Here is a 27,624-nt window from a genome sequence, read left to right on the forward strand (position 1 = left end):
ATGTAGGTCGAGTTCCTTACTTTCAGTTGTGTTTACTAATATCAAGCGATCACTGCAATTGTTATATAATTATGCGTACTTTTCATATTCTGTATAAATCATTAGTGTTTTAGCTTACTTTCTGAAACGTTTCAGCTGATCATTATTTTCCTATGTTACACACTGTACATTTACCTTTAAACTTGTGATGATAAATATGATACTACATGATTAATGCATGACTCATTGAACATTTGTTTGATGTTAGCAAGTTTAGAAATTGTATGAATAAATTTCAGGCTGATATTTCAATAATTTAATGTAAACTAACTAGCCTCAAGTGGTCTGTCAAAATCTTTTAATTTTCAGTATTTGAAACTGAATATGTTCCTTTATTCCAAAAGACATGAAGTTCATTTTGACTGCCCCAGTGTGTGTCTTAGTGTGTAGATAAGTGGACCTTGGGATGAGCTGGTGACCAGTCCAGGCCTGAGACCTGCACTGTGCCTGTTAGGGCTCGGGATAGGCTGGGGCTTGACAAAACAGGAGAATGGATTAAGCTAATTTAAGAGTATTTAGATATATGTGAAGTATATTTTTAAATACACCCCAATAATTAGCTCCCCAAATGTCTCCATACTTAGACATTCATCCTGTTTGTTCAGAGCATATAGAGAACATGGGACATCAACGTAGAGTCTGGTTAGGTAAATGAACTCAAGTCTCTGGAGCTTGTCATACAGTAATGTAGACCATTGTGCCATATATATATATATATATATATACACACACATTTTTGTTGTATTGTGTTGCACACTGTATTGTACTTAATGCTGATGTGTTAGCAGTGATAGTGCAGTCCGCGTCATTGTTTTATTTCTACTATATCAAAGTGTTGTAATGGTGTCAGTAGTGTATACTACGTTCAAGTTCAAGTTTTAGGATTCAGTGCCCAGTGTTCAAACCATACCTTGTTGTTGTCTAAATGGATTTTCCCCTCCTTCTTTCTGCATATTTTTTCACACATCCTCAAAAGATGCAGTTTAAATAGTTAGAAATTCTGGAGTGTAAATGGGTACTACGATGGGCTGGCGTCCCGTCCACAGTTGGTTCCTTTCTTGCTGCAGTAATTGATACTGAGCTCCAGTGAACCGTGAAATTTGATTAATAATCTTTATATTTTGTTAATATATTAATGCAATCATTTATATTAACAAAGCATCTGTAAGTGTAGTTATTGTTTATTTTGTGCCCTATAGTAATATTTTTCCGGATGTTCCTATAGAAGCTATAGAAAACAGAGAGCCCGTGCTGTTCCCCAGCGGAACGCATTAGCTGGGTTAGGATTTGTTTCACGATCTTCGGATGGCACATACAAATCGTTATGTATTTTTGCTGTAGAGAAACAAGGTTGAAGCAAACAGTTCTTTCCTGGTGTATGTTTTTTTTCTTTATTCCCTCTAATTGTATTATTTCAGTCTAAAGATTTGAATGAATTGGTGGTTCTCAGTGGAGCAACACAAGTGAATGAATGTGCTCCGCAGTAAATTGCCGCCCCATGGTAGGAGGCTCCTGTTTATACGGGTATTAAAACAGTTTCCGCGGAACTAAGGGTTTGTGCTTATCTTTGTTCTACACGGACACCGTAGTGCGGCGCTCAAGGGAGAAACAGTTTTTTTTTATGATTACTGTTTTTACCTTTATGTTTGCTTACATTTTTGAAAGAAACTCCATTATTTTGTACGGCTGATCGGAGCCAGGGCAGATCGGGACGATGTCGGACCATTTGGAAATGACGGACTTGTACGATCAAGCATTACTCGGGATTCTACAGCACGTCGGCGACATTCAGAGCTTTCTGCATGTTTACTTCGGTTTTCTCTACAGAAAAACAGACTTTTTCAGACTGTTAGTCGGCCCCCAGGACAAGATGGGCTTCCCGCCGGGGGTCGCCGAAAAAATGATCCTGAAGGTATGTGTGGGGAATACCGTGACGGTTGAACTCTGGAGTGGATGGTGTCAAGTGGTTTTCTAGTCTAAACGGTTCCGACATTAAAAGTCTGACTTTTAAGCATCAGAAACTTGATGGAAGTACTTATGCGTCAAACGAATGCCCGTTTTTTGGGTTGAGGGGGGCTGTGACAAAGAAGTTGGAAATAAGGTTAGGTGTATTGTCACCGAGACCCAGGCCACAGGTCAACCACCATCGATCAACAAGGGAGTGTAACCCCCGCTGTTTAAGAATTTTAACATGTCATTTTGCCTGCACATTCTATTACACAGTTACTATTTATTTGATGAGTTAACAGTCTGAATGATGTATGTGTAAACGTTTGGTCCCCCATGTCAGTCATTGCACCTAGTAAGATACGTCCTTATTCCCACTGGCAGAAATTAAAGCTTCCAAAACTTACCTGGGGCCAGCCTGCAGATTTCTATTGTTGATTTACGATTTCCCCCGTATTTAATTTTCACACTTTTCAAGCTCAAAGTTATTCTTTTCTCTTCTTGCATGTCGCACATTTTTGAGGTTTTTCCACTGATTTTCTGTGATATGCAAGTCTACGGGCAATGACTAACCGAGTAACTATGAATAACTCAGATTTTGGCACTTTTAGTTATACACACTGTACAAGAAGTACTGAAATGCTTAGTTGCTAAAATTCAAGATTGTTCATTATGTAGAAGGGAAAGGACAAATAATAAAGCAAGACTTTATAAATATCAAAGTCATTATGTTAAAATGATGATAATAATAGTAAGCATTATATTAAAATTAGGAATAATATAAGAGAATTAACAATATGTATCTCTAGGTACTGCCCTTATTTAGGATGCAGATAGACTGCATGGAAGCGTCTCTCTGAACTGGTCATCAGGCATTGGTAATGTTTCACTAATCGCAACACAGACAACAAGCCAATGTTGTATGGCTGGTATCACTAAACATTTTCTCCTTCTTGGTTCGATGGTGGCTTGGTATAGTTGTACTCAAAGTTAAGGAGTGCACACTGAGTGAAGTATGCAACTAACCTCACCACACTGCAGGGCCTTGAAGTTCTCTCCCGTGATGTTTACAAACCAGGCAGTAGCATTTCCTGTCAGGATGCTTTCAGTGGTGGTTTTATAGAATTTCTTTGGAATCTGGGGGGCTGCCTGAAATGCTTGAGGCATCTGAGGTGGGGTAAACAACAACTTCTTCATCCTTTTCATCATTACCCACTTCTAGATGGGGGTTGATGTGCTTGATTTAACCATTTCCATACAGCAAGGTCCGGCACCTCCTCCTCAATCAAGCCTTTTTCCTTCAAATCTTCTTTACTTTAGCCTTCTGCCTTCACTTTCACACACCCCCTTGCTTTCTATTAGCCTGTTCTTCCATTCCCATCACTCATTTTCCCATTCATATGTTCATTGTCTCTGCATGTCACATATCCATACCACTTTAACCTACTTTCCTGTACTTTTTTTAAAATATCTCTCCTACTTTTGTTAACTTGCTTAACTTCTTCTGTGCTGTTTTTACTGCCCACGTCTTAGCCCCATACATTATTACTGGTCTTAAACAGTCTTAAAAACCTTGGAATGCAGGGTGACAGTTTCTCCAAAATATCCGTTCTAAAGGACACGGGTAACCAATGTACCGATTCTAAGACTGGTTAAATTTCCTTTCTGGTTAAGATTCTTGGTTCTGTGTTCTGCACTAAGCACAACTGATTTCATGTCTTTCTTAGGTAGTCTTATTAGGAATGCGTTACAGTAATTTAGCCAACTAACAACAAAAGTGTAAATTAATTTCTTAGAATCATGCATTGTTAAAAGATGTCTTGACATTTTTAATGTTCCTTAAATGGTAGATTGCAGTCTTAATAATGTGGATAATGAACACTGTAGAGTTTAGGTCAATGGATAATGTGCACTGTAGAGTTTAGGTCAGAGTCACTGATTACACTTAAATTCTTTGACTTTTAATGCAAAGGATAAAGTTTATTTCTAAAACTTTCACTATTTCCATTTTTGCTAACAACTAAGATTTTTGTTTCTTTATTGTTTAGGTTGAGGAAATGCTACTCAGGCATTCAGAAATACAATTAAGACATTGTATCAGAGGGCACAGAGTGTCAGGGTCATCGGGTGCTATAGATAAGTAAAGCACGATTCTCGCAGCTGGTGTCCCAAACCCCCCCCAAACCCCCTAATGACTTTTATAAGGGCTGTGATGTCAGTCTTCAGGATGTCCCACTTTCAACTGTTGTTGACACCGGCATGTAATACAGTTGTCCCAATAGTCCAGCTCTTGTGCTTCTCAAGGACTGTCCGACTGTTCTTTGTATGTCTTTAACTCATGAACCAGGAATACAAGACACAGTAGTTAGATGGTGTAAAGCTGACTCTTCCTGGGGTACGAGCAGCACGGTGTGGAGTAGAAATAATCCATTTGATTCCAGGGCCATGAAGTCTTTAAAAGGCAAGCATTCTTTTCACTGAGATACTTTCATCTCACAACATGCTGTAGCTCATTGCTGGCTGTCTTGACACATCAACAGTATAGATGTTAATGTGCTTGGAGTAGTTTATGTCCTTTGTGATGTGGACACTGAGGTATCTAAAACTGCCCATCTTCTTCACTTGAGTGTTATTAATTCTGAGGGGGCCGGTAGTACCCCTATTTTTTTTCTCCTAAGTCTACAATCAACTCCTCTTTCTTGCTGACATTCATGGGAAGATTATTGTCCTGACAGCAGTGTGACAGACCGATTGTTACCTACCATCACCACCTTAGCTTTGTCCAGGTTTGTTTTAATCCCCATCTTTCTTTGTCTGTTTTTCCATTTAGGAAATTTTTGATTAATTTGTCCTTACTATAGGCAATTAAAACTAAATTCTATGTATATATCTGTAAGAGTTCCATTGGTAGTTCTCATCTTATTTCTCCAGTTACTGCTTCCATTACTGTGGCACTATTGTACATGGAGATGACCACTTTTTAAAACTATTCCTCCACTCCCATATACCACATTGCCCTTCTCATCAAGTCAGAGCTTCTATTAACTGTACTTTATTAGCCACTTATACCACCAGCATTCCATGTTGCATACAATATCGTTTGATGAGTTTTAATCTGAATTCTTTTGTTTATTGTTTCAGTGGATTTATTTCTCGAAGCAAACCAATTCCAGAGGCTGCAATAAACCGTGTTGCTGATGAGTAATTCTCTTTATGATTTTGCTGGACCTCCTGATTAAATTACTTTAATATATATTATCTAGAGATGGTAGAGTTCTTCCAAGGATAGTTTGGGCAGTTCTCACCACCTGCTGTAAAGATTTGCGATCATGCACAGAGCAATTCCTAAACCAAACTGTAATAGCACTGGTGAAGATGGTCTTGACACCTGTAAAAATTGCTGAGGAAACTTGCTAAAACAGGGGTGCCCAACTCCAGTCCTGGAGGGCCGCAGTGGCTGCAGGTTTTCATTCTAACCCTTTTCTTAATTTGTGATCTTTTTTGCTACTAATGAACTTCTTTTGAATTAATTTAATTGACTTGGTTTTTAAGAAATGTTTCCCTGAATTTCTTCATCATTCCTCTGAATTGCTTCATTTCTTTCCTTAAATTGTACCCAAACAGAAATGAAATGTGAAGTGAGTGAGCCAACTGAAGACCAACTAAGTCAAGGCCTCAATCTCCAATCAATTTCACTCCAACCAGCTGTTTAATGAGGCGTGGAGTCTTGTCGTTAATTAAACCCGTTCTTTAATTCCATGGCTTGTCTGCTATTGCACAATGAGAGCAACAACATTTCCGAAATTGTGAATTTTCTCTTTTCTAAGAGCAGATCAGCATTCCCGAGACCTTCACCTTTCTTTATTTTCAGATATTGTATGATGGTCACAGTTTGCTGGTCCTGTTTTGGCCCATTTTGTTTCTCATTATTGTTTGGCTGCTAATTAAAGAAAAAGAAACAATTGAGGGGTCCGAGTCTTCAAGAGCAAGTCAATTAAAATGAATTCAAAAGAAGTTAATTAGCAGCAAAAACAGGTCACTAATTAAGAAAAGGGTTAGAATAAAAACCTGCAGCCACTGCGGCCCTCCAGGACTGGAGTTGGGCACCCCTATGCTAAAATATTGTACCAAATTTCCTTAACCTTCTCAAGAAGTACGGATGTTGTTGGTATTTCTTAACCAACTGGATAGTGGTGTGATACTATGTAAAGTCCTCACTGAAGCAAATGCCACATAAATTGAAGATGTTAACACACTCTCCTTCTACCTCTGTCTTGCCAATATGCAATGTTTTGTTTCTCCATCCTCTTCCCTAGGCCTGCAATCATCTCCTTTGTCTTATTGACATTTAGTGAGAGACTGTTGACTTGGCACTATACCACCAGAGCCTCCCTCTTGTAGGTAGTCTCAGCCTTCCCAGTAATCAGACCAATGACTGTGGTATGTTCAACAGATTTAATGATACTGGTGTTTTCCTGGTTTGCAACACAGCTGTAAGTTTAAAAAAAAAAAAAAAAAAAAGAGGATAAGATGTGCTACACAGCCCAGCTGAATCCCATTACTTTTCATTCGTATGCTAGAATTGTGAGTTCCTGTTCAAAAAGACTGAGTTTGTTAGAAAATCCAGTATCCATTTGCAAAGTATGTCAGGCGCACTAAGGAAAAGGAGCTTGTCACCCAGTGTACTGTATGCAATGGTCATACTAACGGCATTCTCCATAGACCGGTTACGTCGATAAGCATTGTGATGGAAACCGGGGTGACGGCGTGCCCGAAACACTAACACACAGTGAGTCCTGGGTTCAAATAAAGGTTGGTTTTTATACTCTTCCAACCAGTAACAAAAGTACAAAAACAGGTTTTCTTTCTCCACAATTCACACCACTACAATTTCTCTCACCACTGCACTATCCTGAGGATGATGTTAAACTGCATCTGGCCCTGCAAGCGGTCCTACAACTTGCAGGGTAATCATGGGGGTTGGTGGCAGGATTGGCACTCCAGCCACCGTAAAAAAAACTTCACAAAGCTCTGAGACTACAGAAAGGACTCATTTTTGCTCTCTGTGGGAGAAGCTCTGCTACAGCCGCCCATAGGAAGGCTGCACGCATCATGAAGGGGATGGGGGAAAGCCCTCGGGAGCCCCATCCCCAGAAGAGTCGAAACCGTTGGAAAGCCAATAGGGTCAGGTCTGTTGGGGATCGGAACTGGCGTGCTGAGGTATCGCCCGCTGTACGGCAGCACTCAGATCACAATTTGAGGCGGCTCATATAGGTAGGCGCATGAAAAGCCTTGTCTCTCCAGCAAGATGATCATCTTCCTCTGCTGTCAGAGGAGCTGCGTAAACTCCACATTTCAGTGGCGGCACTCTCTGAGGTGTGCAGACCGGGGACTGGCCAGATCTGTGTAGGTGGATACACTTTATTGGTCTGGTCGGTCAGATGGCTGTCATACTCGGGGAGTAGCTGTTGCTGTAGCGGAATGGCTTCTTCCGATGGTGTCCGATGTCACTCCTTTCAATGAGCGTATTATGAGATTCGGATTACGGCACTCTCTGGGTGCCTTGTCTGTTGTCTCAGTGTATGCTCCGACCGCGGTGAGTGATGTCTCAGTGAGGGAGACATTTTATTCACGGCTTCACTTGGTGGTTGATGGGTGCCCACGAGGTGACACTCCTCTGGTCATGGGTGACTTCAGTGCATCCACTGGCACTGACAGGGCTGGCTCTGTGGATTGTCTCGGTTCCCATGGGTCTGGTGACCGCGGTGAAAGTGGCTCCATGTTCCTTGACTTTGCAAAACTTCAGGGACTGTGAATCGCTGGGTCCTGGTTCCAGCGCCCTGAACCGCATTGTTGGAGTTGGTACTCCAATACTGGTAGTGCGGTGAAGGAGATCGATCACATCTTCGTGGGCAGACGCTGGAGGCTTTTGCAAAACTGCAGGGTCTACAGAAGTGCCCAGTTTGTGAATTCTGACCACAGATTTGTTGTTGCTACTCTGAAGATCCAGCTTAGGTCCAGTAGTAGGTTACCACCTACTAGGAAAATGAGCCTGGACTTGGCCAGACTCCAAGGCCAGATTGTTTCTAATGAGTTTGCACACAGTTTGTGTGAGGAACTTTCAGATTTGGGTATGACTGCCGATCCTAATATGATGTGGGAGACCTTCCGTGACAAGACCCTGAAGGTTGCTGAGGGTTATGTTGGTGTTACGGGTGTTCCCAGAAGGAGGTGTTTTATCTCGCAGGGCACCCTGGATATCATTGAGAGGAGTCACATTGAACGGCTCAGTGGCACCTCCGGTCTGTACAGGGACCTGAGAGGGATGACTGTGAGGGCACTGAGGGCAGATAAAGAGGCGTTTGTTAGAGGAATCTGTGAGCAAGTGACACACCATCTGTGGTCTAGCGACCCACGTCCTGCTTACAGAGGAATCGAAGCATTACTCACATCTGAATCTGTTCCTCGGAGATTCACAGTCAGGGCAGCTGATAGAATGGTTCTTACGGATGACACTGCAGTTGTGACCTGCTGGGCTGGCTACTTTGAGCAGTTGTTCAAAGCTGATCCTCCGGCTAGGACATTGGATATGTTTGGGTCCACGGTTCTTGAGGCTGATCCTCTAATTAGCTGTGAACCACCCAATCTCACTGAGATTGCACAGGTGTTGAACCAGCTGAGGGGAAGGGGAAGGGGAGGGGGGGGATGGCGCTGCAGGGATCTGTGGTAGCCGGGGTGAACTTCTCCAAGCTGGTGGTAAAGTTGTCCTCCTGGTATTGCAAGCAATCTTTGCTTCCATTTGGGAGACTGGCATCATCCCAACTGACTGGAAAACGGGACTTGTTGTCACTATCAGGAAAGAGAAGGGTGATCGCCTGGATTGCAGCAACTACAGGGGGATAACATTGCTCTCAGTGCCAGGTAAGGTCCTTGCTAGGGTCATCCTCAGTAGGACCTGTGATCACTTGCTCACCTACCAGCGACCGGAACAGTCTGGTTTTACGCCTAAGAAGTCTACCATTGACCGCTTCCTGGCACTGAGGGTTCTCATGGAGCGCAAACGCGAATATTGGAAGTTTCTTTGCAGCCTTTGTTGATTTTCGCAAAGCGTTCGACTCAGTTGATCGAGCTGCCCTGTGGGACATCCTGAGGATTCGCGGGATCCCCTCGAGGTTGCTGGATATCATGGCCGGCCTGTACACTGGTACTGTGAGTGCTGTGCAGAGTGGAGGCAGGACCTCTGTGTTTTTCCCAGTTGATTCTGGGGTTGGTCAGGTGTGTGTTCTGCTCCTACTCTGTTCAATGCTTGTATGGACTGGGTGTTGGGCAAGTTCGTGGGGTCCAGCGGCTGTGGGGCATCTGTTGGTGAAGAAAGGGTCACGGATCTTGACTTTGCTGACGATGCTGTGATCTTCGCGGAGTCAATGGAGGCTCTGATCGGGGAGCTTGAGAGACTGAGTGAGGAGTCAAAGTGTCTGGGCTTGCGAGTGTCATGGATAAAAACCAAGATCCAGGCCTTTAATGACCTCTTAGGCACAGCCATCAGCAGTGTCTCTGTTTGCGGAGAGAGTGTTGACCTTGTTGAGAGGTTTACTTACCTTGGCAGTGATGTTCATGTCTCTGGTGACTCTTCCTATGAAGTCAGTAGACGGATTGGGAGAGCATAGGGGGTCACGAGGTCGCTGGAAAGGGGTGTGTGCCGCTTCCGATATCTATGCAAAAGGACGAAGGTCCAAATCTTTAGAATACTGATGCTTCCTGTCTTGTTATATGGTTGCGAGACATGGACACTATCCAGTGACCTGAGACGAAGACTGGACTCCTTTGGTACTGTGTCTCTCCGGAAAATCCTTGGGTACCGTTGATTTGACTTTGTGTCGAAAGAGCGGTTGCTCATGGAGTCCCGAATGAGGCACATTACCTGCATTTTGAGGGAGCGTCATTTACGGCACTACGGCCATATGGCGCATTTCCCCGAGGATGATCCAGTTTGTAAGTTCCTCATTGTTGGGGACCCGAGTGGCTGGACCAGACCAAGGGGTCGCCCACAACACCTGGCTGTGGCAGATAGAGGGTCATTTCCAGAGGGTGGGACTGGACCGCGTGTCTGCCTGGGGGGTTGCAAACCGGGATCCCGAGTTGTTTCATTGTGTAGTGGGTGCAGCAACGCACTGTACCAGTGCATGCTCCCCAACTTGATTTGACTGCACTGCCCTCCTCCAGTCAAATGTTGCCTCTACCTCCCAGCTCGCCTGGATAAGGGAGTGCGGTCCCTTTTATTAGGTACCCAGAAATACTTCTGGTGCCAGGGTGATTACCCAATGGAAGCACTTCCAAGTTTCACGGAAGTTCCTTATAACAGGGAGCCTGTCTCCCTGCAGCACCCTCTTGCAGCACTCAGTGACCCCAGCAGGGATGCCCTGCCAGACTACATTTCCCGGCATGCCCTGCTGGCTTTCTACTCGCCATGGATATCCGGATCTGCTGCCATGTAGTGTGCTGGAGGAGAATAAAAGCCCCCAACGGCATCTTTCCTTTTCAGTGGGCTGTCTGTCCATCTCTTCTGGTCCTTCCTTCTGGATGTGATCCCTTTCTCCTCCCCAACTGGGATTCCCATGTTCCTGTTAGGAGCATATTGGAAGTGAACCAACATATCTGGATGTGCATCCTGATGATTATTTCAAAGCATTTCATCACAATAAGAGTTAGGAGTTTCAGCTATCAGCCTGTTGCACTAAGCATAAGTATTTTTTTTTCTTTAAAAAGGGTTCTCTTGCTGTTTTCCAAATGTGTCTTTTGAGGCTGTTCTTAGAAAGTTCAGTTTCTTTTTCATCAGTGCACAACAAATTTGATATAGCAAAGCTACTAGTTTATCTGAATACTGTTTTGATAATGCTTTTATCAAAAACTGACGTGATGATGAGGTTGTAGCAAAGGTTTCCTCGTTAGAATTCTTCCATACAAATCATTTGTGTATTGAGCACTACTCTGGTGACCATTAAACGTTTCTGCGGGTTCTTTATTATTATATGCAGGTTTTGCATTTGCATGTTTAACAAGACTAAAAGTAGTTCTGCCAGAAACATTCCTAGGTTCTACAAATTTGGTCTTGTATTTAATGAGTTTCCTTAACTTCCATTTTTGATGCTTCTGACAGTGGAAAGTTCATGTTGGATGTCCCTTTCTAGTCTTCTTCTGCCGTATATTATTTTCTAGTTCTCATTCATCTGTTTACAGGACATTTGTTACTCGGAGAAGGCAACTCATATTAAGAAGTTTGAACATTAAGATTCAACTCTGGATTGATCTTCCCTTGATTTTATTTAAGGCCTAATAAATCAAATCAAAAAGTGTTAACTAAAAAGCCTAATTTTTGCACATTGAGAACAGTATTATTTTTTAGTTTGTTAGAAGAAGAGTGTTGTACCGTGTTAGCTATAGATTGATACAGGAGAAAATAGGGTGAAATGACACCTTTTATTGGCTAACTAAACAGAATACAAATGCAAGCTGTGAAAGGGTGCGTCCCGGACACAGGCAGGCAGACACGTTTTCCTCCATCACCACACATTTATTTACACTACTCACTACTATATACAAAGTACTTAAGTGAACCACACCAAACCCCCCCCCCCCCCCCCCCAGTCTCTCACAAGTCCTGGCTCCTTCAGCCTTCTCTTCCTCTTCACACAACACACCGGGCCTCTCCTCGCCCCCTCTGCACCGGCCTTGTCCACTTCCTACCTGACTCCAGCCTTGATTGCAGGGCAGCGGCTCCTTAAGTAGGCGGCTGATTGCGGGCCGCTCCCAGCCACCTGCGACAGGACTCCCCCGCTAGCTGAGACCTCCAGGGACCAGCGGACCGTTCCGCGAGGACGTGAACCCCTCGGCGGCAAGCCGACACTCCGTAGCCTAGGGCCCGATCCTAGAAACAAAACAGAAAAACAAGGGCGGAGGCATTGCCCTGACGCAGCCCCACGGCTCGTCCTAAGTTGGGCCAATGCTCTCGGCCCCCCCGATGCTCCTTTTTCCAGCCTCCACCTCGGCGCCTTCTTCGATCCCCGCCACGGGACCACCAGTGGGATCACGCTTCGTTTCCACCTCCCAAGCTGCGGTTTTCTCCTCTGCCTCCGCAGAGGACGGCCCTTCACGGGATGTGCGCACCCAGCAGCACGTCCTCCCATATCGGAGGAACTGGCTTCCCCAAGCCGCTTCCTCCATTTACTTCGGGACGCCGCGACGGTTCGGATCTGCCCATTGTAAGAGGGCAGACCCAGCCCCGCTGGCGTCCGGAGCTTCACGGGGTCGGTCTCTGTTACCTTCCCCGCTGTGCCTCTCCGTCCAGGAGCTCCTGCAGCGCGCCGATCCTCTTGCCTGTGGCTCTCGATCCGACGCCACTGCCATCCCTCCTGACTCCAGCGTCTCCGCCCGGAGGGCACATCGCTCGGCCAGCAGTGATAGCACAAGGCGCAGCTGTTCTTGCAGCTCCTGTAAAACCGCTGCCAAGGAGAGAGAAGCAGCCAGCGGTGGGCTTACCTTGCCAGTAGTTCCACTTACCGACTGCTCTCTATGGGCGCTTTCCTGCAGCCCACTCAGGTTTCTTTGAAGCACGGGATGGACATTCCCTGCTCTCGCCTCCGACCAATCACTGGCGAGAGAACAGGACACGCTGTCCAATCCCGTGCCTGTTAGGAGGAGGGACTTCTGGTCGACCATCTCGCTCTCCTCTCTCACTGGAGAGTGATTCTCCGGGCAGCTCCGCTGCTGCTGCGGCTTCCCCAGCTGCAGCCTCTCCTACTCGGCAGCCTCCTTCTTGGCCACCGCGTCGGTGAGCCACCCCTGAAACACAAAGTCCAAGCACAGACCTCCACTAGTCCGCGATACCGTGTTTCCCTGCGGGGTTGGGTGCACGCCGCCCTTGCGGCACGTGGTTGAGGTTGCCTGCGGTGCCGGGCCTTTCACAAACTTTTCCATGAATGCAGGTCCCCATCTTGACCCAGGTGGAGCATCCTGCCGGCTACGCCACTGTGAAAGGGTGCGTCCCAGACACAGGCAGGCAGACACGTTTTCTTCCATCACCACACCTTTATTTACACTACTATATACAAAGTCCTTAAGTGCACCACACCAAATCCCCCACAGTCTCTCAAGTCCTGGCTCCTTCAGCTTTCTCTTCCTCTCCACACAACACACAGGGCCTCTCCTCACCCTCTCTGTACCAGCCTTGTCCACCTCCTACCCGACTCCAGCCTTGATTGCAGGGCGGCGGCTCCTTAAGTAGGCGGCTGATTGCGGGCCACACCCAGCCACCTGCGACACAAGCTTTCGAAGCAGCTAAGGCCCCTTCATCAGGCAAGGTGTAACAAAAAAATCTGAAAAATACTCTAGCTTGTATTGGGACAGCAAAGTGATTTTTTTTTCTTTCATCTTAACAACCCTTTTTGTTCAAATGTTAACAAAATTAATAAACCTTAGATGACTTAACCCTGAAAGAAGAGAACAATGAACTAATAAAATGTAGAGATAAGATAACCATCACTAGAAAAAGTCCTGTAAGGTTTTTTTGAAGTGCATTGTCTGTAAGATAGGCCACTGATGTAGTCAGCTGGTCAAGTCACTCTATTAGTCCACATATCTGGTCATAAAACTCTTGTCTCTATTTAGACCAGTTTGTATTCCCCTTCTCTCCGCTCCTGTTGGGTCTTGAAATTACCCATAAGCACAGTGAACCTCAGATCCTTTATGCTGTGGCCATTACTGTTAAAGTGTGCTGCCACCAGAAGATCAATACTGTTATGATTAATATGAAATCTATGTGAGTTCATTCGCTGGCGCAGTGTCTGACCAGTTTCCCCCACATACAATCCAGTGTTGGGGCACCTTATGCACATGATTAGGTAGACCACATTAGCAGATTTGCATGTGAACGGACCCTTTATTTTATGCTCCTGCTGGCAATGTGGTATAACTACCTGATCTGTTGTGTAGATATGTGCACAGGTGCCACACCTGTTCTGTAGGCAGGGAGATGTGCCAAGTTTGTTAGAGTGAGTAAATAGTAATTGTGTGCTAAAATGTGCAGAGTGATTTTTTTATTTTATTTTAAGTTTACATCCAGAAGAAGAGTTTTAAAAGTATTTTAACACAAGATTTAGTGAAACGTACTGCGAATAGGGCTTCACATAAGATTGTAATCTTGCAACACTGATGTCAGTGCTAATGCTTTTAGCCAAAATAATACATTCAACACTACCATTGCTAGTGTTAAGTCTTTATTATGCTAATTTAATCACAAAATAGTTTATTTTGTGTGATCTATATAAAAATGAGATGCACTGCTTCTTTCTTTAGACATCTTTTCCTTCTTTCTCAAAACTAGACATTTAAGACCTTTGAGCGAATTGGCCTGCAGGATCATGAAAGGAGAATGAAGGAAATGGAGGAGAAGATTAAAAAGGCAGCACAGGAGGAAGAGGCCAGGAGGACATTACCACCAGCTACCCAGGAAGTTGTGGTTGAGTCAGTGTCAGAAGAAGTGCCTGCAGTGCAGTCAGAGGAAGAATGCTCAGCACAGTCAGAATCTCAAGAACAGCCCAGTCCTGCAGACGTGACTACAGGTGACAAGGAAAGTGTCAGCGAGGAGTCACCTAAGGTTCCAGTTAATGCTGCAGCTGGAAATGACAACTTGGAGGAGGGTGATTTGGAGAAGTAAGTACATGTCCTTATTAAAATGACAAATATTTTGATAGGAATCCCTGTTTTTAAATTGCTCCTTTTACAATGGAGACCATGTCAGAAGTTGGACATGTGACTGGTTTTCAAACTTTCTGATCCAAAATAATAGGCAAACAATGGATGTATGGAATATTTGCTCTAGTTCAAAGTTGAAGGGAGCCAAATTCCATCTCATTTGTGCAGGCTGCAATGATGAACATGACTCCTGTTGGGCTAACAATTCACTGCAGGGCACAGTCATGTGTTACAATTTACAATCACCAGTTGGGTTAACGCGCGTACCTTTTGGAGTGTAGGTGGAAATCAAGATACTTGGAGTAAAACCTGTTACATATTTAGTGGAAATATGTAAACTTGACTTCAAAAATGTCAACGCTGAGATGTGTTGTTAATATTAATATACTAAGGGGCTCCTCCCCCTGCTCGCTTCACTCGCCCACCCCCTTGGTTTGGTTAACTGGATATGTAATTTAAAGAGATTGTAACAATTCCCTTGAAAAATAACATACTCTTTCGATTCTATGTTGCATCGCTTCTCCATGATCATAAATATACACCTGACCGAATTGTGGTTTCGAAATTTGTCGTAGCTTTAATTGTTGCGGGACCACAGATTCTCATAGCGTATGGTTCATTATTGTGTAAATCTACGTTTTGAGCATTGAATGATGCAAAGGCGAAAAGATTATTGCATACTCAGATAATTTGCCTGTAGTGTTTGTGGATTTCACTTTCACCAAACAACAAATCTTTTAATTCTCACGGATACGCCTCTTCATTGGGAAGCAACACTACTTTTCCCTGATGGCAACACGAATTAGACGATCTACAAGTCTCAGACTCTTCTTTCATATCACCTATGTCCATATATTCGATCTCTTTTTGCTGTTCCGTTATTTCACTGAATAATAATTTCTGTTTGTTTGTACTAATGCGATCCTTACATTCTTTTTTTTTGATACTTTCGAATTTTACTACTTTCATATTCTCTAACCTGCTCTGCATGTGTATTGCGCCAACATTTTTGAATGTCTTTATGAAGTCTCTTATTTCTGACCCCGATTGGACCTACAAGGTTTTCAGTTCCACTTGGTCAGGGCTGATTATAACTTTCCTTATTTTCAGAATTTGCACATAGATTATTATTGTTCTTTTTTGCCTTCTTTTCTCTCCAACTTGTTTGGGTCTCTTTTCAACGCGCTGCTGTTTCTTCTTTGCTTAGTTGTTGATGTGCCATCTAGAACGTATAAAATTTTTAAGAGCACATGAAGTGTGTCTGTCAAAAGCATTCCAACAACTGAGAGGTTAGATGTCCGTGATCTTGTTTTAAATTGGTTGTTCTCGCAGGACGTCAAAGTGTCTTTCCGAGAAAGTCACCTATCGACCCAAAAGTTTTTTTTTTAATAGAGAGATACATTTGTGAATGCATTTTTCACTTACTACAGATCTCATGAAAAAAGAACGAAAGACTGATAGCTTACATTATAAAGCACTAACTGCTTCTGAAAGACAATACAGTATGTGCTGCGTGTTCCTTGGACATGCAAGAAAGCGCTCTTTTGAGCTGGTTCTTATATATACATATACAAACATACATTCTGTACATGCAAATGTATAAAATATATATGCACGCACACAGAGTGTTTGTTTGGTCCATAGGCATTTGGACATTGATAAAATGATGATAAGTTTAACTTGTACCAAAAAAATATTGGAGTTGAAGCTATATGATGAATGCTTGCTGAAATTGCAGATTGTCTGCATTAACGTCAGGGTATTTGCATCCAAATCGGGTGAATGCTTTAGAAATGACAGTACTTTTCTATGTTATGGCCTTAACAAGTGACCAGAAGTAATTAGGCAATTGACTGGCAAGCTGTTCCATGGCAATGTGTGGGCAGTTCCTTCATTAATTCATTAAGAATTAAGTAGATAAAATGTATGGAATTTGCATTTGGAAGCTGTTGCTGTAAACTCTCAATATGAGGTCTAAAGAGCTGTCCTTGAAAGAAAAGCAGACCATCATTAGGCTGAGAAAACGAAACAAAGTCATCAGAGAGAGAGCAGAAACATTAGGAGTGACTAGATTGGTAATTTCGTACATTTGGCTCGTATGATATTTTTGTTAAACCCCTTAAATTAAAGCTGACAGTGTACACTTCAATCACGTCTTGGTTGCTTCATTTCAAATCCATTATGGTGATATGCAGAGACAAAATTATGAAAATGATGTCACTGTCCAGATACATATGGACCAAACTAAATACACACCCAAATATATTATTTCTGTATCAGTAAGCACTTTGCAAAATAGTGTTATATTTTTGAAGGTGTTTTATAAAATATATGAGTGTGTGTACATTGGTAATTTTTAATGTTGTGTTATCTGTTCTTTGTGTTGTGCTAGAGTGCAGGCGATGTTCCAGGCAAACCCTGACAGCTACAATGGTGCTGTAAGAGAAAACTACATCTGGTCTCAAGACTACACAGATCTGGAGATTAAGGTGCCCGTGCCAGTTACCATTACTAAGGGCCGACAGGTAAATGCAAATTATCCTAACTGGAAGCACTTTGTTTTTGCTTTAAGAGGGAATCATATTTAAAGTAAGATTCACTGAAATAAGCAAAAATTTTTTTTTTTTTTTTTTTTATATAATGTCAATCTTTAAACTCAGTGGTTGTATTTAATTTTTAGATGGTGGCACAATTCATTTACAACATGGAACCCCAAATTAGTTTTTGACTGCCTCCATGCTTGCGTTTTGTGTTAATTTTGTCTATTATAGTGACTTTGTTGAAGATCAGATCACATTTTATGAATAATATAATGGAGAAGAAATACAGATAATATCAAAGGATTTACAAACATTTTCTAGCAACTGTGTACTGAGAAAAGCGCTATATAAATGTAATGAATTATTATTATTTATTATTATTATTATATATGAAAAACAACATGTTTACATAGTCAAAGGCTCAAATGTAAACCACAGCTAAATGGAGTAAGTTATTAGTGTTTGAGGACAGTTGTGGGAGTGACAGTCTTAATTAATACACACAAATTCAATTCTACACACTTGAGAGGCCGTATTACCCTTAGAACTGAGTCAAGGAATGTCACGAGATTGTTGTACAGTGTCAGTAATCGGTAGCTTGATGAGGAGATCCCAGGAAACTGGATTCTTTCTGAGCAATACTTGGAAACTGCTTTAAATATGTAATGATACGTATAAGCCAGGTGTTGATTTGTTCAATAAAGTCATTGTAAGGTGATAAGCAAAACTGTATAAAACATTAGTTAACAATACTGTGACCTAGAACCTCTAATTTCAGAGATTTACATTTTGTCACTTATTAGCTGCTTTTATCCAAAGCATCTTACAAAACAGTTTTGAGTAAATGCCAGTCTTATGGGTTGTTCTGGAACAAGGGTTAAAATACAAGATTAGAACATTGACCATCACAAGCGAGGAACTTTAAACTAAGGTGAACAATACAAGAGATGTGGAGTGTTGAATGTTTCCAAGAAAACCAGTGCTATGTAGCACATTATACTATGAAAATTACTTTATATTGTCATTATAATTCATCAATTTAGACTACTTGATTAATAAAAAATCTTCTTAATATATAATAGTAAAATTTTATTTTGATGTTACACAGCCATGGGAAATATACAGTATTTCTTTTACATTTATTCTTACCAAAATACAGTTATGCATGTCTGTGCGAACAGTAAGTCCTGATATTAAATAATTCTGTGAAGTTTTGTTTTTCACTTAGATGAACTTGGTCTAATTATGTTTTTGGATTCAATGTGTGCTTTTGTTTACGTGGTTTAATACAGATTCAGTTTGCTAAAAGCCCTCTGTAGGATTGCCTAGTAATAATGTACACATCCAAAACAAAAGCTAATTTTAAATAGTAGCAAGCAAATACACACCAGAGAATTGCCCTTATTAAGGTTCAGGAGAAAAATAATAAAAATCATCTTAGCTGATGACAGCCAAATATTTATAAGCAGAGCCTAAATTCAGTAAATTGGGAAGATTAGTTTCCTTCATGACTCACACCAAGGGTTTTCTTACAGTGCTATGTCTTGAAATCACCTATAAAAACATTGTGCGAGTAGAGAGGGTCTGCAGCTGCATGGTCTATTGATCTCGATGAGGCCTTTGAATCTTCGGTAGTCCTGTCATTTTCTAATCCACTTAATCCAGACTATGGTGGCAGATGTTGCTGGAGCCTATCCTAGCTGTCACAAGGCAAGAACAAACCCTGGTCAGGGTGAGTGTGCACACAAACACACACACATCCCAAAATACACTAATGTCATTTTAGTGTTGCCAGTTCTGTGGACAGAGAGAGGAAACCGGAGCACCCTAGTAGCACATGGGGAGAACATGCAAACTCCACATAGGGAGTGCTCCATTGCACCACCGTGCCACCCAAATACCTTAAATAATAGTTACCCAAGGAGTGTTTTATTGATATTCTTTTTTTAATTAATGTTTTATTTATGTCATGTTTATTTTATCATTATATCTAGGTTTTAATCTCTTTTTTTATGTGGCTACAGCTTTAAAGACATATGCCATATTCAGTTATGCAACCATAATTAAATAAAACTTAATTGTATAACAGTAGTGTTGATCAAGTGCACACTTGCAGGTTAATATTAAACCTTTAGAGTTAATTTCAAATAGTTATTATTATAGTGAAATAGGAAGGCAGTATTAAAAATGGCTGAGGTAGCAAACAAAGAAACATAATCAATCTGCTGGGTTGATCACTGCCTTGGTTTTGTATATACTGAATATATATAAACTACTGCTACTTATCCAAGGCAGCTTACAACATTTGAGATGCAATTGGTTACATTTTTTTTCCAACTGAGTACAGGCAGGTGAAGTGACTTGCCTTTTGTCACACAATGTCTATAGCAGGATTTGAACCTCTAACTCCCTTTGAACTCCAAATTCTTAAACACTATGCCACACAGCCGACCATATAAAGCACGATGTGTGATGCATGTGGGGTACACTAGTGCACATACAGTGCATCCGGAAAGTATTCACAGCACATCACTTTTTCCACATTTTGTTATGTTACAGCCTTATTCCAAAATGGATTAAATTCATTTTTTTCCTCAGAATTCTACACACAACACCCCATAATGACAATGTGAAAAAAAATTTACTTGAGGTAAAATTCAGATGCACTGTACTGTAGGCTCAACAAATGAATAATTGATTTCCACAAACATTCAGATCACCGAAACATACCAGACATCAAAACCATAAAATGTTTAATAGCATATTATATAGATGGAACTAAAATGTAGCTGCATTTCCTTGATGTTTCTTAACTGTACAGCTACTCAGCTGAGAAAAGTTCAAGCTTTTAGTAAGATGCGTATCACAAGAAATTCCATAGCCTAGTCATCTTCGTTTCAGTCTTTTTAGTGAAATTCAAAGTAAAAACAGTACATACAAGCAGAAAATTTCATAACACATGTGTAAAATGGTTTCTTACCCAGTAATGTTTCAGTTTCAGTTCTCTTAGAAATCTTTCAGCCTAAGCTTGTTACAAACTGTAGCAAAATATTCACTGCCGCTGATAAAAATGAATTGAGAAAAAAGTCAGATATGTGTTTATTTAACACAGATTGACAAAGGAGAAAAAAAAAATACCTATGCATGACCTGCCCCAAACCAAAATCCAAAAGCTTTAACTTATTAACAGGTTGGCACAAAAAAGATTATAGCTTTTTAAGTAGAATTGTATTTATTTATTTTTTTCCTGGCTTTTCCTGCTGCTGGCTCCAGAGACTGAGTCCAGCATTCCACCTTTGACTTTTGGATAAATAAATGGAAAAGCCCGTGTACTTGTAGTTAGCATTGGTTCTTTTTTTTTTTTTCTTCCTGTCATCTTGCATAAATGAGTTACATGGTCTTCCTTTTAAAGACTGCACCTCTCAGACCAAGTTCTTCCCCATTTTCTCTGCTGTATGACGCTAAAGTTTAACAACATTTAGTTTTGTAGTGGACTTTTTTTTTCTTCCAATGCAGTGCTTCATTGCTTTGTTGGATGAAATATATCATTCAGAATTTGTATATTACATAATAAAATTATTTAGGAGTTTTTCAGTAAATAGATACAAATATGTCTGAATTTTCGGTTCTCGGTCTTGCACAATGATGATGCCAAAGTTGTATCTTCTGCCTGGCTTTGTTCTTGCAGCCAAGACGCTGGAATAATTAATTCAAAGAAGTGTCACAACATTAAGTGACTGAGACTACAGTGTTTTGAATCATAGCTCTTCTGTTCAGAAAGTCCTTTAGTGTGTAAATAGGCACTTATAAATTCTTTTTTGATAAACATTGATTTTATTGGCATTTATGATTTCAGGTATCAGTAAATCTTCAAAGCAATTCAATTCGTGTGGCTGTGCTGGAAGGAGGGAGTGAAAGGATACTTATGGAAGGCAAACTCGCTCACAAGATCAACACTGAGAACTCACTCTGGAGTCTTGAGCCTGGCAAGTGCATCCTGGTATGTTTTTTTTTTTTTTTTGGCGAGTGTGCTTTTAATGATAAGATGAATAATTTGAAAAGTATGGCCACGTCCACAGTACTGTATTTTCTTTTAAAAGTGCAAACATTACTCTCTGTTTCTAAATTTCGTCCCCTCTACCCCAGTGTTTTCAACTCATGAAAATGGATACTTTTAAAAACGCTCTCCAGAGCTATAAACTTCTTAAAATGGAGCCTCACCCTTGTAATGTGGGCAGGCAAATACATTTTTTTTCAAAAGTGTAGACTCTAGCTGTGCTCTTATTGGTCCGTGCCTGTTACATGGCCCTTTCCTGATTGGATCCTGCTCATTACAACATCTCATTACCTGATTGATCTCCCTTCACGGAAGAAAACCATATTTCAACATAGCAGGCTTAGAAGAGATTGTCCTGGTTGTATGGGTTACCTGTATCCATTTAAATTGCATTATGTATAGTTTGAATGTTGTAATCGTACACAAAAGGCAAACAATTTCCTGTTTACTTCAGTTTTGCAATAAATCCCGTGTCTGGGGGCATTGCCATACCTTAAAGGATTTTTTCTCTAATGCCCTATGTAGGTTAAACATCAGGGTCACGTGCATTTCTGTCTTTTTGGTGTGGATGGAGCTACTTTTGTGAATGATGTGAAAATGCTAATATGGAGAGAAGCCATTTTAGTTTTAAAAAACTGTAGTGCGGACGTAGCCTGGGGCAAAAAGTAGTCCGATTTATAAAAAAAAAAAAAAAAAAAAGCCACCCAACACAGTACAGTTATCAATCCATTTCTAACCCATTTATCCAATGCACAGGAAGTCAATGGCTATTCTTTCAGTAGTCCTGGACAGACCAGCAGTCCATTGCAAGGCATACTCCTGCATTTATGCCCACTTTGTCATACTTTCACATGGCAAAGTGAAAAGACCTTCTGTAACATGGCAGCTGTCTTCAACCTCTGTGTGAAGTCTTTAACGTAGGACTTGTTCTGTGTTTACTGGCTCAGCAATTTAATTCTTTTAAACACACTGGCCAAGGGAGCTGCCTGAAAAGTGGATGTGTAACACGTGACACATTAATGTACTTGCAGTAAACAATTATTTTGTTGGGAAATTATCTATATTACTAAACGAAGGTTGTATATATGCATGGATGCCAGAGGCCAGAAGCACCGAAAGCACACACACACTGCGCCTCAGCACCCCAGAGTCAAACGTGGCACCCAAACAATACAACACAACCTGTAAACTAAACTTCAGGTCACAATACAACTGCCGCCCGAACGCGCACACCACCACACATACATCCTTCATTTAGTAATGTCTGTATATATGCAAGGATTGCAGAGGCCAGAAGCACCGAAAGTGCACGTGCACTGCGCCTCAGCACCCCAGAAAGTGATTGCCATTCTTGGATTTGCGATTCTTTCGAGAATTGGGGGTTTGCTGGTAATTGGAGAATCTGCAGTTAAAATGTTATTTTTGCCTTTATATCAGGTGAACTTGAATAAAAATGGAGAATACTGGTGGCAAGCTGTACTAGAGGGTGAGCAGGCAATTGACATTAATAAGATCAACCGTGAGCGTTCCATGGCTACAGTGGATGAAGAAGAGCACGCAGTGCTGGACCGCCTTACCTTTGATTACCATCGTAAGCTGCAAGGCAAGCCACAGAGCCATGAAATGGTAGGTAGAATTGACTGACAACTGAGGATAAGTTGCTGACAAGCACTTTTAAAGTCTGAGCTAAGTGCATGCATGATGGTAGTATTTGTTGCTGAAGATTAGATTAAAGGCAGAAAGAGGTTAAGCCCATAGAAACACAGGATAATATGCGACAGTGACAAAATGTCATTGATTTGGAGGTTTCAAGGTGACATTTGGCCATGAAGTGATGGCAGGAGTGTAGGGCAAACCACAATGCTGTTATTGATAACATGTAAAGGTCTGGTGCATTAGCCTGAAAGATAAACCAGGATGTGGGTAGAACAAGCATTGGTTTCTGGAGTTGGGCACTATATACAGTGTATGACAAACAAGACATAACAACTGCATTTTTTTGCTTGACCTTTCATTTTTATAGGCAGCACTATTGCACAAGGCAGTAAAAAATGTTACTTTTAAATGTAGGATATGAACAGTATATATGTCATTTGTATGATCCATTAAATTATATGCTAATGTTCCTTGCTATTTTTCAGAAGGTGCATGAAATGTTGAAGAGAGGCTGGGATGCAGAAGGTTCCCCATTCAGAGGCCAACAGTTTGACCCCACCATGTTTGACATTTCCCCTGGAGCTGTGCAGTTCTGATAGACGCTGAGACGGCAGTGAGAATGCTGCCAGTCAGCTGCTTGTCTAAAAACTGTTCTGATTTATTAGGACACCCAAGACCTCACACAGGAGCTGTTCAGCTAACTTCAAGGCAAATGCCAGAATGCTCCATTTTTAAGGCTTTTTATGCTTGATTGCACATTACATTGCTGAGATTAACAGGGTTCTGTACCGAGATTCTACACATGGCCATTTTCTTGACCTGTTCAATACCTAAAAATACACAAAGCCAGGGAAGAGCTGAGGTGGATACACAGTTATAATTTATTGATGGATTAAAAAAACAGTTGGTATGTGAACGCGTTCAGAAACTGCCTTGTAAAGACGACTTTTGTTCTCTTCAACTGTAAGCTTTCAGTACAGATATTCTAGGGCAGTGTGTTTTTTATGAGCGTGCAAACCAAGAAAGATGCCTCTGATGTGACCGCTGGCCAGATGCATGGAGTGCCTAATGGTGACCACAGATTTTACTGGTAACATTCACTTCTGCCTTGTAAATGCAACACGACTACTTTGCAAGTCTTGGTGAAGGGAAAGCAGCACTTTGGATTTTTTTTCCCTTTTTTTTTATCAACTATTTGTGTGATTTTCTGTAGTTTCTGGGTTTGCAAATACATTTATATTGTGTTTTGGAATGAGATTTTAATTATGCTCCACAGCCAGTTCTGTATTTTTGTGACTTATTTTATTGATAATTTGTTTTGCTATTCAAGCAGCACTCCAGTGCCTCATGAAAAATGAGGCTGAATACCTGAATTGTAACCTTAATTTCCATAATGAAAGTTAACGTGTTTCAGTGCTCTCGGTACCTGGTCTGACTGGGAACAGGAGGCCTCCCACAGAAGCTGTTTGAAATTCATGGTGGTGGGATTTATTTATAGCAGATGGTGTTAAATGCTCTTTTTAACTGTTTGTGTGTTTTAAACAATTTGGGGGCCTGGCCTTCACAATTGAGAACTGGCAAAAGTACGTCCTAGAGAGTGCACAACCACTGTGTGTTTATCACAAAAATGAAAGAACATAATAAATATTTATCCACTTGTCTTGGTGAAATGATAATGTACCAAAATTTAAAGTAAGAGGAAAAAGAAAATACATTATATCTGTGAAAGCACGCTGGGCAAGTTTTTATTTACTTGGTTGTTAGTAGAATGGCTCAGATGAGTGCATTTGCATGCACTTTAATAACCTGCTTTTAAAAATGCCATGTATATCTTTATTCTTGTTAGAGGAACTGGGATATTGGTCTCTTGAGAAACACATGTAGATGATTTTATAGTCTTAGTCTGTGTATTTCCTTGCTTTGCATACACATCCCACAGCCATAGGTAGAAAACAGTGCAATCATACGCAAAGATACATTTTCGGAGGCAAATGCTCGTATAATCACATTATTCCTTCTTTGGGTTGAAGTAATCTGTCTCAGTATTTCAGGAATTGCTAAACTTACGCTTACGTTGATAAGCTGAACGTACAGTGCTAAGCTCAGCAGCATGATCTCAGGAGACACAGGCTCCATGCTTGTTTTTGGAATCACGGCTACCGTTGATGTTTAATTTCTCATTCTCACGTTTTTATGTCATTGGAGTATTTTGCTAAAGGTGAGCGCCATGAGTGGACTAGTGCATGTGAACGGGGGGTTTAAGAAACATGTTTTCTGCCTTAGCCGGATTACTCATTTTACTCCTGTTTGTGTGTGCATGTAAACGCACTCAGTGATGCGGTTGGTGGGACTAGTAATACTGTTCACACAGGCAGCAAAATATACCGTGCATTCAGTTAGAAGCATGACAAAGAGGCTAGGGCTCATGTCCTCCTTGTATGGAGTTAGCATGTTCTCCCCATGTACACTTGGATTTCCTCTGGGTGCTCTGGTTTCCACCCACAGTCCAAAGACATGCAGGTTAGGTGGACTGGTGATGCTAAATTGGCCCGTGATGTGTGTTCACCCTGCAGTGTTCTGGTGCTGTGTCCAGGGATTATTCCTGCCTTGTGCCTGATGTGTATGGAGATAGGCTCCAGCTTTCCTGCAACCCTGCTCTGGATATAGTGGTTTGGAAGATGAAAGAACCGAAAAATTGGGTGAATAGGATTTGGCTTGTTGAGCTGAACGACCTGTTCTTGAACAAATTGTTGTTGATGAACTTTATATCAGTTTCTGACCACAAGTGATCTGCAGCATGCAGGAACAGCTGCAAGGAAAACCTGACTATCTATGTTGCCAAAACCAAATGCTGTTTCTAGAGATTTACTTGCAGGTTTTGTACTTTTTTTTTCTTTCTGTAGTAGAGATCACTAGGGGAAAAAAGAAAATGAATGAAGTTCTGCTTGAAAAAACACGACATCTTCTCTGCAGTTTTTCACTTTGTCCGATTTCTATCTCAAGTGAGAATTGGACTGTCTCTTTACAGAAGGAAATTGCTTGATTTTGGGCTGTATTTCGGCTTCTTCCCTGTTCCAGTTCATTCTCAAATGACACACAATCCTTTTTTTTAAATTGCGCCACCAGATTATAATTATAATAAAAATTATGATTGTGACGTTTAAAGGCTAAATTCCTGATTTAGATAAAGCAAATGAAGTTGTAAATTACAGAATTATGAGATTTTTGACCTGAAGGTTAAATTGGAGCAGGATTAAAAAATAAAATAAAATTTGTATGTGAGAAGGCCAACTAGCGTATCTGTCAGAGGTGTAGAATTTGTCAATTTGTGTTCAATGTATGCAAAATTTCTTTAAAAAAGAAAAGTAAGCAACTTGAATATATCACTTTTATCCATATCATATGAAAAGTCCAAATATGTTTAAACTAGTCTGTTGCAGTGAATTTTCAAGTTTTTTTCACCTTTTTTAATTCTGTGTTCTGAAAAGAATCTCCTCTCTGATGCACTTTTTATCTGAGAGTCTAACGCATCACACCATTGCTTTGCAGTGCTGACAGTTTTGCTTTTAATGTGATGTTTCCAGTATGGCCAGACTCTGCACTAGCAAGTGACTTTTGTTTTCATTCTGAGCAGCCTGAACACTGGAAATCCAGGATAGTCAGTGCTTTACTTGAAAGGGTAATTCTTATTAAGTTAATAATGCAGTTGACAGTGTTTTGATTACAGCCACTTTTTAACGTTTTCCATTTTATTGCTTCAAATAATTTGCAATGCATATTTAATGTAGTTTCTGCATTTTGTGAGTTTAAACAGGCAGTGATTTCCTGACACCACACCTCTTTGTAACTAAAATACATTTTTCTGATATTATTTTCTTTTCTTTCCTGTGAGTAAATACATAAGAAGCATATTGGAGTGTCTGATTTTATATTTAAAATTTCATCATTAGTAAAAGTGAGTGCAAGTAAACCATTGTGTCTTGTATTTTATTTCTAGAATGTTACGGTAATGCAGTGGTAGAGCTGCTGCCTCACAGCAAAGAGACTGGGGCTCTCCCACAGGCCAAAGACATGTAGGTTAGTTGGTTTGGAGATGCTAAATTGGCCTAAGTGTGTGTGTGTGTGTGTGTGTGTGTGTGTGTGTGTGTGTGTGTGTGTGTGTGTGTGTGTGTGTGTGTGTGCGTGCGTTTGCCATCCTCTCAAATGATTGTTCCAGCCTTGTGCACAATGCTTGCTGGGATGGGCTCCAGCTTCTCTGCGACCCTACCCTAGCTGAGGAGGTTAGATCTTGATATTTGCTGTTAGGCCTGAAATGTACAACAAAATCCCAAGGCCATTTTCTGTCTTTCACTTTTCCTGTAATTTCTTTATTTTTAATTCTTCTACTCTACTTTGCAGAAAAATGTAGGCAAACCCACATTCTGCTGACGTACATAGTGGATGTGCAAAGGTGGATGCATCTTACATCTTTTTATTTATTTAGTTTTTTAAGGTGCTTTAATGCAGCAGCCATGTCTTTCAGTCTGACTGCATGGGACAACTCAGCTCCCAGAGGAGTGATTTTTGTTAAAATTTGGCACATTTATTCTTCATTGAAATTTTGTGAGACAGTTCCATTTTCAGTGAGATAGCTCA

General features: G+C 41.2%; 1 protein-coding gene across 1 annotated transcript; it reads left to right on the forward strand.

The window, feature by feature from the left end:
- Positions 1-1,616: 1,616 nt before the first annotated feature.
- On the forward strand, positions 1,617-26,959 carry nudcd3 (NudC domain containing 3). The gene is made up of 6 exons (XM_028798569.2): positions 1,617-1,951; positions 14,366-14,694; positions 17,129-17,261; positions 21,133-21,276; positions 22,771-22,959; positions 23,475-26,959. The coding sequence occupies exons 1-6, from the start codon at positions 1,754-1,756 to the stop codon at positions 23,583-23,585; spliced, it is 1,104 nt and encodes a 367-aa protein (XP_028654402.1). The 5' UTR covers positions 1,617-1,753; the 3' UTR covers positions 23,586-26,959.
- The last annotated feature ends 665 nt before the right edge of the window (positions 26,960-27,624 follow it).

Source organism: Erpetoichthys calabaricus, chromosome 1, assembly GCF_900747795.2.
Source record: "Erpetoichthys calabaricus chromosome 1, fErpCal1.3, whole genome shotgun sequence".
Classification (NCBI taxonomy): Eukaryota; Metazoa; Chordata; class Cladistia; order Polypteriformes; family Polypteridae; genus Erpetoichthys; species Erpetoichthys calabaricus.